Genomic DNA, 14,195 nt, shown 5'->3' on the forward strand with positions numbered 1-14,195 from the left:
AGGAGGCTGGGAAGCCAGGGTGGGTTTGGCTAGTGTTGAGATGTCAGTGAGTTCTTTTCAGAAGGTTCTTCTATTTTAAGAAAGAAAAGGTTACACCTTTTACTTATTTACCTTTTAATTGTTAGTTGGGCTGCTGACCAAAAAGATCAGCAGTTCCAAACCGCTCAGCCACTCCTGGGGGAAAGATGAGGCTTTCTGTTCCCATGACGAGTGACCATTGGGAGGAAAACACAAACAAGGCAGCTGTTCCCTTATGGAGTCGCCGCGAGTCAGAATTGGATTTTTGTTTTGTTTTAGAATTGGGGGAGATTTCACTTCATTCCTTGAGGTGAGAATTAAGTGTCCCCTTCAGAGAAGCTGGAAAGCTCTGCGGTCATCCCAGTCACCCCCCAATCCGGGCCTGGTAGAAGAGTGTGCTATGGGTGACTGGCCCGGGCCCATCTCAGGGACGGGTTCCCTGCCCCTGATGGTCAGCATGCGTCATCATCTTCCCCTCAATTTCTCAACAGAGCCCGGCGGTGGGGGTAGAGTGGCGCAGAAGAAGGGAAGAGAAAGAGGACATGACTTAAAAAAGAAGTTTCAGCCTGAGTCAGAAACATGAGTTAAGCTCAGAGAGAGGAGAACAGAGAAAGAAGGTTCCACAAGAGAACTCCTCTCTCTCTCATGCTTATGAGCCAACTGGCCGAATGTGGCTCCTTCGACTTAATGCTGATGGGGGATGGGGGTGAGGGAGGGGAGGGGGAGAGAGAGAAAGAGAGAGAGAGAGAAGAGGTGAAGGAGTAGTAGCCAATAGGTCGTCAGCACTTATTAGCAATTATTCTGCGTCAGGCCCTGTGTTATGCACTGCTCTGGCATGATCTTGCTTCATCTCCATCAAAGAGTAGATTCGACTATTAAACCCCACTTTAAAGATGGGGAAATGGAGGCAGAGAGGTTAGTAACTTGTCGTAGGTCACACAGGCAAGCTGTCCAGTGTGGATTCTCACTCAGCACTGCTTACACATCTATAACATAGTCCCCTAAGGAAACCCAGCAGACAAGCCCCCGAGTCTGCCCCTGGCCACTCCTCCGGGCTGCGTCCTTTGTGGCCGAGCAGCTCTCAGACACACACTCACTTCACGTTCCCAAGAGCCCGGCTGGACGGCCGAGGCGTCATCGGAGCAGCGAAGCGACCTGCTGCAGGTCACACAGCAGGTCAGCAATGGGGCTGAGTGTGTGTGACTCTGTGGGTTGTGCTCTTCCACGCTGTTCCCACCGCTGCCTTCGTGGGGAGCTGGGCAAGAGTCCAGGCAGGAGGGGCCGGATAGGGGTGATGGCCCACGAGGCCCTCCTGCTCACCTCACTGAATCCTTCCCTCTTGCCTGGACAGGCAGCCGTAGCAGACACCCTGCTCTGCCACCGGCAGCGACCTTCCCTGACAGCAGCCGTGGTGGTGATTTCAAGTGCCAGCTAGGCGTCACTGGGGACCCGGAGCAGCAGAGGGCTTCCCTGTTGAACCCCCGTGTTCCCTGCTGGTAGCAACGTGTGTCTAGATTTATTTCCCTTGCTGCTACAGTTCAGTCGTTTCTTGGTGAGTCCCCTGGAGTACGAGGGGGACTTCCCTCCAAGAGACCTCAGTCCAAAGCTGGGGGAACTTTCCAACAGCGTCGGGACTGTCTTGTGACGTGGTGAACTCTGTCACCGGCAGTGTCAGGAGGAAACTGGGGGGATTCCTATGGCGGGTGGAAGATCCTCTGACCCTGAGAGTTTATGAATCACGGTGGCATGAAATTTCACCCAGACACCTGGGTGGTCTTGTCGGAAACGCATGAGCTTTGGAGCCAGATAGACTTGCCTTCAAAGCCTGGCTCAGCCACCTCTTGGCTGGGCGACTCTGGGCCCCTGATCCTCATTAGCCTCAGTTTCCTCAACAGGAAGGAGCAGTTCTGAGGCCTGCCTCCTCATATGGCGTGGAGTCTAGGCATGATGACAACTTGCGTAGCAGGAGCTCAGTGCAGTGCACTCATTAGTGTAGCCATTAAATGAATGGTCACAACACGAATTGGTAGGTGCTTTGTCCTTTAATGACCGGGCTGAGTAGGAACTGAATCCATGTTTTAGCCAAGTTACCAAATGTTTGCATGTATGACAAGTGTAGGAGACGAGCTGCTCCTCTCAGCGTGCCTGTCTGGAAACCTGCATTGCAAACCACGTGATCTGACATAGGAGGGAGGGCGGTAGGGGACGCGTGGATTCTGATAGCCTGATAGCCGTGCCAAGTCTGCAGATCCATCCGCAGGTCACACCAGGGTCACCTGCTGAGGACGAGAATGGCCTCCTTGACCGGCGGTCATCAGGTCTGTGGGTAGCCCCCACAACTGGGGGACACACGACCTTCTGAGACTGTCCAGAGGAAACCCTCAAACTCTCCAGCTGGTTTCCACTGTCTGGCAGCTGGGAACAGAATGTTGTAACTGCTCCCTTTCCCTGGGAATGAAGCCCCCACATTGTAGGGACCTTACGACCCTGGGGCGGGCTGAAGGAGATAACCAGGGATCTGGGAAACAGCTAAGCAGGTCTTGGATATTCTCAGAAGCAGAGAGGCAGGGCAGGGCAGCACAACGGTTGACAGTGAGTTTCAGAATCACACAGCCCTCAGTTTGAGTTCTGCTCTCCTGCTTAGCTCCGTCTCGGACAAGTCTCTTCCTGAGCCTTGGGTTCTCCCATGAGCGGATTAAATGGAAGCGTGCGGAGGCTAGCAGTTGCCCCTAGGGAGCACGTGCCAGGACTCATGGAGAGGACATTTTACAGGGTGGGCTCAGGGATTGTTATTAGGGCATGTAGGGGGCCAGTGATCTTTGAACTTGGGAGCAACTAAATTGATCATTTGTTTCCCCGAGACACAGTATTTCCTAGTAGATTTTGTCAAGACAGTTGACACCCAGGAAGGGGAAGTCCTGACAGGTGCCGCTGGCTAGAAACTTCTGGAATCCAGCATGTCCTTGGGGGCTCTCCCGGCCTCGTGAAAAGCAGGGCCAGGTGAATTGTACAAGTGGCACTCTTGATCTTCCGAAACACCTCCACACTCACCCCGCTGATCTCAGGGAGTGCTGCCGGACGGCAGAACTCCTACCTCCACTTGGCCAGTGGGGAGTCTCGGGCTCAGAGAAGGGAAGCACTTAGGCTTAGTGGCCCAGGGAGTTCCTGTGGACTCTGCTTGACACTCAGCCACCATGTCCTGCTTCTTCAACCTTCCCCCAGTGCTGGGGCCAGCCATGCCCCTCAGAGCACCTGTGTCCTCTCCCTTCCTCCCTTCGGTGCTCTGGCTCTTCTGGCTGTTGACTGAGCTCTCTCCAGCCCCATCAAGTCCACTGTCACGCCTTCTGTCACTCACCCAGCCATCAAACTCAGGCCTTGAGTGTCAGGCCCAGTGCCAGGTGTCTGAGACAGAGATGAGCCAGACACGGCCCACACATCCTGGCCCACAGACTGGTCGGAAGATCTGCCTCATTAGCTGTTTCGGAAAACTGTGTGGTGTGCAGAAATGAGGTGTCGGGGCTCCAAAGGGAGCATCCCCCAACCCAGTCTAGCTTTCTGGAGGCACAACCTGGTCCTAAAGGGTGGGCTGCAGTGGGCCAGGGGTCCATGGGAGTGGCAGGACTTATGTGCTGCTCGGGACCCTGGTGAGAAGTGCTGAGAGCTGTCGCAGGGGGCTCGGCAGGCGCCAGATCATATAGAACTGAGTGCCAGGCTGGGACAGGCGTCAGGTCACATAGAACTGAGTGCCAGGCTGGCCTGCCTACATTGCCTATGGTCCCTGGCCAGATGGCGAGTCAGACTTTTGTGATCCTAAATGGAGGATGTTGGGGAAACACAAGGTCTGAAATCCTGCATTTCGAACAAGCTCTCAGACAATGCCAGTGATGGGGACTTGGAGACCACACTTTGAGAAGCGTGAGCTTCGCACCAGCTCAGAACCCCAGCTTCATAAGCACAACGCTCATACGACCTGTCCTTCAGGCTAGCTAAAGGGATTTCTGGAAAAAACCCTAAGCATTTTCCCAGAGTCTGCTTCTCCCCAACTCTTATTTTAGTACTCAACATCTCAAATATCAAATCTGAAAGATACACACTTCGACTCTAAAGGATATCTTTGAATTTCCTTTTTCTCTGATCGTCTACATCCCAAACTTGCCCTTGTCTCCAGAGAGTATCTCCTGAGGCTGCTCACTCCTCCCCCACATCTCTTGTCCTGGTACATCTCACCTGGGTGACTGTCCCAGCTGCTGACCTGCGACACCTGTACCTCCCCTGTTACTCCAGTAAAGTCACATGGGCAAAGTGCTCTCTTTAAAATGTAAATAAACAAACCCCTCAGGACCAATGAGAGTAGCAAAACCAGGAGGGGAAGGCAGGAGGGGTGGGGGCGAAGAAAGGGGGAATCAATCACTCTGATCTATATGTAAGGCTCAAGTAGAAAGAAAATGTTTTGAAAACAACGATGGCAACATATGTACAAACGTGCTTGACACAATGGATGGATGGATGGATTGTGATGAGAGCAGCACGAGCCCCAATGAGATGATTAAAAAAAAAAGTAAATAAAGTCATGCAGTTCCCTGGGACAGAGTTTCAACTCTCATGGAACCTAGACTTTCTGGAGGCCGGAAGGCTGGATGAGTCCTTAAAGTCATCTTTAACCGTGAAGCCTAAGCCTTCCTCGAAGCAGATGCAATCTACCTAGACTAATGAAGAATGACTGCGCTTTTGGGAAACACTCTCCAGAGGACCAAGCATTGACAGTGCCGTGACTGGTGAGAGGACGCTGGGGGACATGAATGACCGACAGGGCAAGGACAGGCCGGAGGAGGGCCACATAATGTGAAGGACCTAGTCCACCTTGCTGTATGTATCACACACCTGCGTGGAAATTGTATTGGCACTTTTGGTTTGTGCATTTCCAACAATAAAATCACGTCACTTCTTCACTGAATGAAATTCTCCCAAGGATTTTCACCTCACTTAGAGGGAAACACGACCTACCCTGGCCTGTAAGCGCAGGAGGCCTGGCCCTTGCCCTCCGCTCTGGCTTCGCCTCGCGCAGACCCCTTTGTCCTGAGGTGTGAAGCACACTGGCCTCTTTTTAGTCCCTGAACACGGCCAACCCTTTGGGCCCTTCGCCCGACTCAGCCCTCTGCCTCCTTGGCTTGGCATGACTAGCTCCTTCTTAGCACTCGGGTCTCCGTCTCTGGGTCATCTCCCCAGAGAGGCCTTTCCCTGAAGTCACTCCCCACTCCTCACCCCCATGTGACCCTGCACATGTCTTCTCAGTGGCTGGCGCGGGTTTGCTCTATGTCCACTTCCCCTACAAAGAGTTATGACCCGTCTACCTGGTCCGCCACGCTAACTCCGGCACCTGGAGCAGGCCTGATGTGCTGTATCGCATTCCCCTGAGCCTCAGTTTCGCCACAGCCCCCACCAAACAGGGTCCAGATGAAATGAGATAGACCCATAATGCCCAGGCAGTACCCGGACCTGCCCTCCAAGCAGCTGAACCAGTCCCCATCTCAGCGCTGCCCAAGTCCAGGACGCCCAGAGCAAACAGAGCGAGGGCAGACTCGGGAGAAAAGGTGGAGGACAAGGCGTTTCAGCTCAGCTGTATGTTTACTAGAAAGGCCATGGACAGATGAACCCTGAGTTACCAGCTGAGGAAGAAATGAAACACACACACAAAGAGCCCCTGCCCGCCTCGGCCAGCCCCACTGGTCTCCCGTCACACACTCAGACCCCAGCAGAAGTGGGCCCCAAAGTGCTTTTCTGATCCTGCCCCTGGGGTTGCCCAGCTCGACTGCAGGGGACCGGGTGGGGGGTGGGGTGCGGGCGGGGCGGATGCTGGTGCCTGGAGCTGGGAGTCGGCAAGGCGGTGGTCCTCACCTCTGGCAGGATGTGGTTCTGGGGCCACCCCCACAGAATGGAACTAAAAAGGACCAGGGAGAGAGAGTTCTAACCAGCCAGAGGCTCTGCTCAGGAGGTACCGCTGGGCTGCTCCGACTGCCGGACGCGTGTGCAGATGGCATCAGAGGGCCAGTGGTGGGGTTCCCCTCCCCCGCGCCCCCCCAAGCTGCTCTCAGCCTCAGCCACGCAGTCTTAGCAGGACTCAACGCTGCTCCCGGCCTGCACTGGCTACTCCTGCTCCCAGAAAGGCAAACGGATCTGGTCAAAATCCGTGGTGGTTGATGCCATTTCTTCCCTTAAAAAAAAGATGAGTTTGCACAGTGACTCAGTTCCAACGGGCAGAGCCTGACTGAGAAGAGTCCATCCTGGGGAAGGAGAAGGCACTTCTCACACCCTCATGGGGGGTGATCTGGGCTGGCTGCTTCCTGGGCCTCTCGAGGCGCCAGCTCCCTCTGGTCCTGTGACTCAGGCCTGCTCCCTCTGGGAAGTGCGCTGCCTCCCGAGCTGGCACTGCCCTGCGGCCTGGACGTGCGGCCCCTCACAGGGTGGTGGACGGTAGCTTCCTCACCCGCCGCTGGGCCAAGATAGATGACTCAATGGGTTTCAGCTGGGGGGTGGGCTTGCAGCTGTTGAGTGCAGAGTACGTGGCGGCCATTGCTCCCTGGGAGAGAGAGAGAGAAAGGTCAGCTGACCAGATGGGTGGGGGGTTCCAGCACCAGGCCCGTCCAGCCCCTCCCTGTGTCCCAACAGCCAGGGCTCACCCAGCCGCCTGGGAATGCAGCCTCGGCAGTGTGGCCTGCATGGTCATTGCTCCTGGGGTCTGTGGACCCCGCTGCACGTTAGACTGGGACCCCTGAGGGCAGGGCTGGGTCTTCTCTGCCTCTGTCCCACTTACAGGTGCCCAGCTCAGACACAGCCTCCCCGGCTCTGCCAGCCCAGGTCCCTGCCCAGTGGAACTTTGGTCCGAGTGCCCAGAAGCCCAGCAGCTGGGGGTGGTCGTACCTTTACCAGCTGCAGGTCCTGGTGGGACAGCTGGCTCTGGGGGAGCTTGTCTCTCTGGGTGATCCATGGGTGCTGCAGGACTTGTTTGGCTGTGAGGCGCTGGTGGGGGTCTACATGCAGCATCCTGGACACCAGGTCCTAGGGACACAACGGTTTGGGAGGTTAGCAGGAGAGGTCAGTAGAGCCGATCGCTCTGCCCACTGGCAAGAGATGAGCAGGGCAGCCAGGGCTCACCATGTTCTGCCAAGACCTTTGCAATAACCCCAGTCTCCCAAAGACTAGACAAAACAACACATTCCCTTCTCTGGGCCTTTGCTTCCGCAGAGACTTCTTTCTGGGATGCCTTCCCTTTCTCCTTCACCTTCAGAGTTGTTCTGTGGGAAGGCGGTAAGAGCCCAAAGTGTGGGGCTGAGCACACTTCTGTTCAAAAGTATCTCCTCCCCTCATCAAGGGAGGGTCCTGGACAAAGCCCCTTCTACTCGCCGAGCCTCACCTTGCTTCCTGCGTACAGGACAGACTTGGCTTCTACTGCTCATAAAGGCTCAGCTCCAGTGCCTGGCACAGAGGCTCCCCCAAATTGGAATTTTTTCTAATATCGCAAACCCAAATGCCACCACCTTGCTGCTCTGTTTGGGGCCTCCATTGCCCATACTCCAAGCCAGCAGGGCCCACCTCTCTGCTGTGTGGCATCTCTGTCCCTTGTACATATCTCCCACCACACCATGTCCCATGAGGCTGGGGCTGTCATGGATGCAGCCCTCTTGCCCCGCCCCCCACCCCCCCACTGGAAGGCTCAGAATGATCAGCAAGATCGGGGAAGGGGGTGGTCTGCCTGGGCCTCTTCCACTTGGAGAGACAGAGCAAGAGGGATTTGTAGAACATTCTACTTGGGGAAACAAGGCCACCTCTTCATCCACCACAGAGCCCTGGCAGTGGAGCAGGTGCAGTTGGGCTGCCAACCAGAAGGTCAGAGGTTCTAACACACCAACCGCTCTCTGAGAGAGAGATGAAGTTTTCTGCCCCATCAAGATTTACTGCCTCGGAAACCCACGGGGGCAGTTCTACTCTGTCTTATGGGCTCGCTGCGTGCTAGAATCGACTTACGACAGTGAGCTTTTGGAGCCCACCGACCGAGGGTGGCTTGAGATGTGGAGCAGCGTCCCCCCGTAGACACGCCCGGTCCAGGCCTTCCACACCCACCTTGGCTGCTTCTGAAACTGTGTTCCAGTTGCCCCCGCTGAGGGTGAATTTCCCACTGCCAATCCGGGTCAGGATCTCCTCTGGGGTGTCACCGGGCCCGTTGGCGAACGGAGTGTATCTGGGGAAAAGCCCTGGCCTCAATCCTGGTGAAGGGGTCTATCTCCCACCCAGAGTGGACTCCCAGGGGCAGGGTCATCCTCCACAAAGGCAGGACTGTGTCTCTACCTTCAGGCCCTTCCCAGGGCATGGCTGCATCTCGCCCCAGACAAGCCCCACTGCCCTCTGAACACGGAAGCAGGAGGAGGGTGGGGGGTGGGGACGCTCACCCAGCCAGCATGGTGTACAGCAGGATGCCCAGGCTCCAGACGTCGCAGCCTTCGTCGTAGCCCTGGCGCTTCAGCACCTGGCAAGGAGGCCAGTCTGAGGGCAGTGCGAGGTGGGCCCGTGGGACAAGGGTCCTTTGGTGCCTGGGCCAAGACCAAGGGACTGGCGTCTTGGAGCAACGGGAAGCCTTGGGAAGGGGCACAAGGGCTCAGGGGCCATGGTCCTCTCACTCTTGAACCTGAGGCAGCCAGGCCACTCACCTCGGGGGCCACAAAGTTGGCAGTGTAGCACGGTGTCATGAGGAGCCCGTTCTCAGCCCGCAGCTGCTTGGCGAAGCCAAAGTCACAGATGCGCAGGCACTCTGGGTTTCCGGACTCGTCCACGTACAAGATATTGCTGGGCTTGAGGTCCCTGTGCACCACCTGGGGGCAGAGCATGGGGCGCAGGTCACAGGCAGGGTTGGGAAAGTCAGGAAGACTCAGGCTCCTGAGAGGGGGCAGATGGACTGCCTACTGGAAATGTGTACACAGACTCCTAGCAGGCACTTGTCAGTCAGACCCAATCCCAACTTCCTCCTTCCCGCTGGCCAGACCGAGTTCTCAGGGCCGCCCTCCATGGGAAGCTTATGCGTGGATGCTCGTGTGTCTAGCTGAGTCTGTGTCTGTAACAAACCGTCTCCGCATTTTCTAGAGCGATGCTGATGGCAGCCATTGCAGGATGCAACCACGAGAGGCCTTCTCCATTTCTCTTTCCCTCATATCCCTCCATCAGCCCACTTGGTGGACTCTACTGTTGACTATATCCAGAGTCTGACCATCCCCTCGACCAACAGCGCTCTGGTCCCAGCCACCCTCACCCTGCCCTGGATTACCGCAACCGCCGCCAGGAGGTTTGCACCCTCATCTCCTGCAGTCTACGTGCACAAAGAAGTCAGTCACGGCACCCTTGGGCTTGCAGCCCTCTCAAGAGAAAATGCCTTTACAGAGGCCTGTGCGGCCCCCGCCCCGCACCCCTCTTGCTCTCGCAGTCTGTTTCAGTCACACCAGCCTCTACTCTCCCTTCCACGTGCCAAGCACACTCCCGCCTCTCTCTGGGTCTTTGCACCTGCTCTTCCCTCGGATATTTTGCCTGGTTCACTCCCTCGCTCTTTCAGGACCCAGTTCAAACGTTGTTGTATCAGCGAGGCCTTCTGGGACAGCACCCCCGCCCCAGTACTAAGTAGTCTCTTACCTGCTTACCGTCTGATCCATCACATTTACCACCAGCGGACAGAATATTGACCTGCTTCATTTCCCACTCAGCCTGGTGGCATGTCAGTGCCTTCAGCGCTCTGCTTCCTAAGTGTCTGCTCACTGTATCCACGCGCTTACAGGAGTCCCCAGCACCTCGCAGAGACTAAAACATTTTCTGACGGACCTGCCCTTCCATCGCTTGTCCATCTGTGAGCCGAGGGAGCGGAGCCTTCGGAACTTTCCGTGGTACTTTGGGAGAAGCCACCCGTCTCACCATTCGACACGGCTGAGATCACTGACCCTCGGCCAGACCTCATGCGAGTCCGGCTGCCTACCAGACAGCAGCTGCCGGGCGTTCCAGAGCCTCAGCGGCGACACCTCCCAGAGAAACTCCTCGTGCTCCCCTCTCGTTACCTCCCCAGGCAGCCCCCAACATCTCCTTCCCTACCGTCCCAACCCATCAGCTCCACACCCCGCCGCCCTGCGCCCACTCTGCAGCTTCATTGATGCCCGAGCTCCAAGGCCATATTTCCTGCCTAGGTGGTGACTGGCAGGGTGATTTAATCACATTACGCCGTGGCCACAAGCCTTCAATGGCTCCTCACTGCCTTCAAGATAAAGGCCCAAGTCCCCGGCCTGGTATGGGAGCCTCGGCCATCTGTTCCAACCTTGCTGTCTGTCTGTTGCTTCCCCACAGGTGCCAGGAGCTCACGCGATTGTAACCACACTGTCTCTGGGGCATACCTCTTCAACTCGGCAGCCGGCGCAGAGCAAGGGCAGGTGAGCACCTGTGTAGGAAACGACGACTACCACTCACACACGCTGCACCGGGTCGATCTCCACTCACAGCGACCCATCTAGAAAGGGGTCCCAAGGCTTTAAATCCTTAAGGGAGCAGAGAGCTTCCTCTTTCTCCCGTGGGGCCGCTGATGGGTTTGAACCGCTGACCTTGCAGTTAGCAGTTAGCCAAGGCTTGCCGGAGAGTGAGCCTGCAGCCCCGCTCCTTCAGCAGTGACAGGTTGGAGGGTCGGCCAGGCCCACCGCAGCTGAGTTCCACAGAGGGAAAGGGGCCAGGCGGTGAGAAGGGCAAGGTTACGCCGGCAGGGCGGCCCCACCAGCACTCTGGGAATTGAATCTCAGTCCCTTCCCCAGGCAGCATCTGTCAGGGCCCCTGGGGTGCCCTTCCTTCTTCCTAAGACAATCGAATGATCCAGGCCCCTGGGAGTGCTGGCTGAGACACCCACTGCTCAGAACAAGCACCCTTCCCTGCACGGAGCGCTTCCCTGGCGCCGGCCTCATTCCCCTCAGCGAGTGGCAGGCCCGGGCTCCTAACTCCAGGACCGAACTCCAGACCAAGGAGGAAACCGAGACTCTGAGGGGAGAATTGGGTGCCAAGTTTCACCTTCATTCCACGATCTTTCTAGATTAGTGCGCCACTGGTGGCATTTTTCGGAGAGGGTAGGGGGATTAGGCATCTTCCAGCCTTCGTTCTGTCTAGCGCAACATAGGTGACCGACTCCCACAGCAAAAACAGCTTCTCAGGGCAAGCGCCCGAATATTCGGCTGGTGATTCTGATACCTGCCCCCAGGTGTGCATGCGTGTGTGTTCATGGAAGGCAGTTACCCTCTCATGTCTCACTGCACCAACGGCAGCGGCAGGCTGGAAAAGTGGACAGGAGCCACGGCCAGCTGACCGTCACCATGGAGGGACTCAGGCCTAGTTTTTCAAAAACAGCCAAATTACAAAAGAAAAAAGAACCCCAGAAACAACCACCCCTCCCCCATCCCTTGGAGGCCCACGGACCAGCAGCAGCAGGTGGATGACCGAGGGCAGCCACCGGTGCTGCAGCCTGGGCCGCTGGCTGTGATTTCGGAGAGGTCAGGGCGTGACTCCTGGCCTCACACCAGCGGGGGCACATCCCCTTCCCTCTCCAGCCCCCGCTGTCCTCTCTTTCAAATGGGGCTGGAAAACACGCAGCCCCAGGATTCTAAGGAGAAGCGTATGAGTCGGTGCCCTGGGAATGCCTAGCACGGGGCTTAGGAAAAGACGGCTGTGGTCCTAACAACTCCAGAACTGTCTGGGGGTGAACCCCAACCCCCAGCGGACGGCGAGACTGCTGGCTAAGAAGCATTAAACAATGAGAGGACAAGAAGTGACTTCTTATCCCAGGCAGCATCCAACCTCCAGCACGACTTCCAGGCCGCAGGTGGGCTTCTAAGCACCCGAGCTTCAGTCCTTTCACTTACACAACACGGAAACAATAGCATCGTTTTCACGGGTTTGCTGGGACAACCTTATGAGTGACTGAGCCCAGTGCTGAGAGCCCTGCCTGGCTATGCTCCGTGGCTTTGGGTGGCCGGCAACGGAGGCATCTTTGTCATCCTCAGCGTCATCAGATGATGCACACTCGGGGCCTGTGGCCGGCCAAGCCCAAGACGAGGCTGCTCTGTGCCAGTCATCTGCTGGGAGAGACGAGCCGAAGCCTGACTTGGGCTGAGCGCCTCCCTAGTGGGGCCTTGGGCCTGGAGACTGCTCTCACGTGGGCCAGATGGCCCCACAATGAGAACCAGCAGGAGGGGTGCAAAGGGCTTCCTTCCACTCAAGGACTCCGCAAAATAACAGGAGGAAGACAACCCAAGGTGAAGTAAGCAAGTGGTGGGCGCAAGGATTTCATAAAGTGGCCGCCCGCTTCGTGGGGAGCCCTGGGGGAAGTGCATGTGAAAACACAGCGAGATGCCCCCTCGCACTTTGCACAAGGACCTCTATTTAAGACGCGGACAGCACCGCGGGCAGGTAAGTACCAGAATCCTCAGGCACGTCTGGAGGGAGCATACCTTGGTAAAACTACATGGGCGGACTGATAAGATCTACAGATGAACGTATGACGCAGCAATCCCACTCCTACGTGTCCACGCAACATGAAAACAGACACCACAGCCAAGTCCCTGGACTATCTGTGATCCTCACACACTGGTAACACGCCCACGCCCACCAGCAATGAAAAATGGACAACGAAATCGTGGTCCGTCCGTAAAGCAGGCGCCCTGGTGGCACAGGGGTTCCTGGGGGTCGGATAGGACTTTCTTCTCCTGTAAAGAGTGACGGTCTCGTAGGCCCAGAGGGCAGTGCTACCCCGTCGACGGGTCACTGCGAGTTGGGATGGACTCGATGGCGGTGAGCTTGGTTTGCTTGGCTTGGTTCCTGTGGCAGCCAGCAGGAACCACTGCGCCGCCTACCACACACATGATCTCAGGGGCAGGGGTCAGCATCAGACGTCACACACGAAGGTCGGCTTAGAAAGGTCACCCCTCGGCGGACGCAGGGGCTGGAAGGGGGCACAAGGGGCGGTAGAGAAACGGGAGAAGCTTCTTTCCTGGGTGCCCTGTCCATTGGGCATAGTCGCTGTTTAGAAACCGACTAGCTTGTCCACGATGATTTGGTGCACCGCTGTGTTCACACTTCCATAAAAACGCTAGCATTAAAACAGAGGCTCCGGCTTCCTGCTCACCTTTCCCCGCTCAGCTGCTGTGGGGTCCCAGCTTCTAAACCATAGCACTGCTGACACCAGTTCCGCCTAGAGGCTCTCCCACCAGATAGCTCAGCTCTCTTTCCCTCAACCGCTTCCGGGGCTCTGGGGAAAGGGCCAGACACTTTGGCGAGCCACAGACTCTTGACTTTAGGCAAAAGAAATGTTTTCCCAACAACATCCTCACCAGGAGAAAGAGCTCAATTGTCAGAAAGCACAGCTGTCACCGAGGGGCGCCCCGTGGCCGCAAAGGACGTGAGGCTGTCCTAAGCGGGAGCCTGTGTGCCCTGGCTGGGTGAGTCATTGCCCGGGCGGAAGCCCCACTGTGGCCAGTTCTCTGAACTGAGCCTTCCTTTTGGCTCTTTTCCATAAACCTTCTCGGGGGTAACTTCAACTTGTGCTTATTGAGAACAAGACAGGAAAGGAAAATACATTTACCGTCTGACCTGGCTGTGTACTGGCTACTGCAAAACACCAGTCACATCAACCAGAACCATTCAAACCACGTGTGCTGACCAAACCAAAGCTCTGGTTACAAGGCAAGGTTTTTTTGCGTGTGTTTGTTTTTTTAAACAAAAGAAATTCCCTGTAATAAATTATTTTGCAAGCCCTAATGAAATCATGGGGAAGCCTGCTGCAGGAGACCGCTTTCCATCGTCGAAAAGCAAAGACGCCATTCTGTGGACTGAGGTACACTTGACCCAGGCCAAGGCACTTCCAATCAATGGCCCCACGGGCACGTGCGAGCTGGACCATGAAAAAGGAAGACCGGAGAGGAGCTGCTGCATTTGAAGGACGGTGGTAGCAGCGAAGACCACGCCTGGCCTGCCAGAAGGACAAACAGGTCTGTCTGGGAAGAACAGCCAGGAGGCTCCTTAGAAGCAGGCTGGCAGAGGGACGTATCTGATCAGAGCACACGGGAGCAGATGAAGGGGGAGGAGGAGAGAGTGGAGCACATCCTGGCCCACCAGGCCTT

The 14,195-nt window shown here is 56.5% G+C and overlaps 1 protein-coding gene across 1 annotated transcript in view; it reads right to left on the minus strand.

Moving 5' to 3' along the window:
* Positions 1 to 5,624: 5,624 nt before the first annotated feature.
* The window catches only part of RPS6KA1 (ribosomal protein S6 kinase A1), a 37,720-nt gene continuing 29,149 nt past the window's right edge, over positions 5,625 to 14,195 (minus strand). The window contains exons 18-22 of the mRNA XM_045298925.1: positions 8,721 to 8,882; positions 8,463 to 8,539; positions 8,137 to 8,254; positions 6,937 to 7,074; positions 5,625 to 6,595 (exon numbers count right to left, since the gene is read on the minus strand). Coding sequence (XP_045154860.1) covers positions 6,473 to 6,595; positions 6,937 to 7,074; positions 8,137 to 8,254; positions 8,463 to 8,539; positions 8,721 to 8,882 — 618 coding nt within the window. The 3' untranslated portion in view covers positions 5,625 to 6,472. The remainder of the gene's footprint in view (positions 6,596 to 6,936; positions 7,075 to 8,136; positions 8,255 to 8,462; positions 8,540 to 8,720; positions 8,883 to 14,195) is intronic.

The sequence above is a fragment of the Echinops telfairi genome, unplaced genomic scaffold, assembly GCF_000313985.2.
Source record: "Echinops telfairi isolate 266 unplaced genomic scaffold, ASM31398v2 ScPeMD7_7457;HRSCAF=8495, whole genome shotgun sequence".
Lineage (NCBI taxonomy): Eukaryota > Metazoa > Chordata > Mammalia > Afrosoricida > Tenrecidae > Echinops > Echinops telfairi.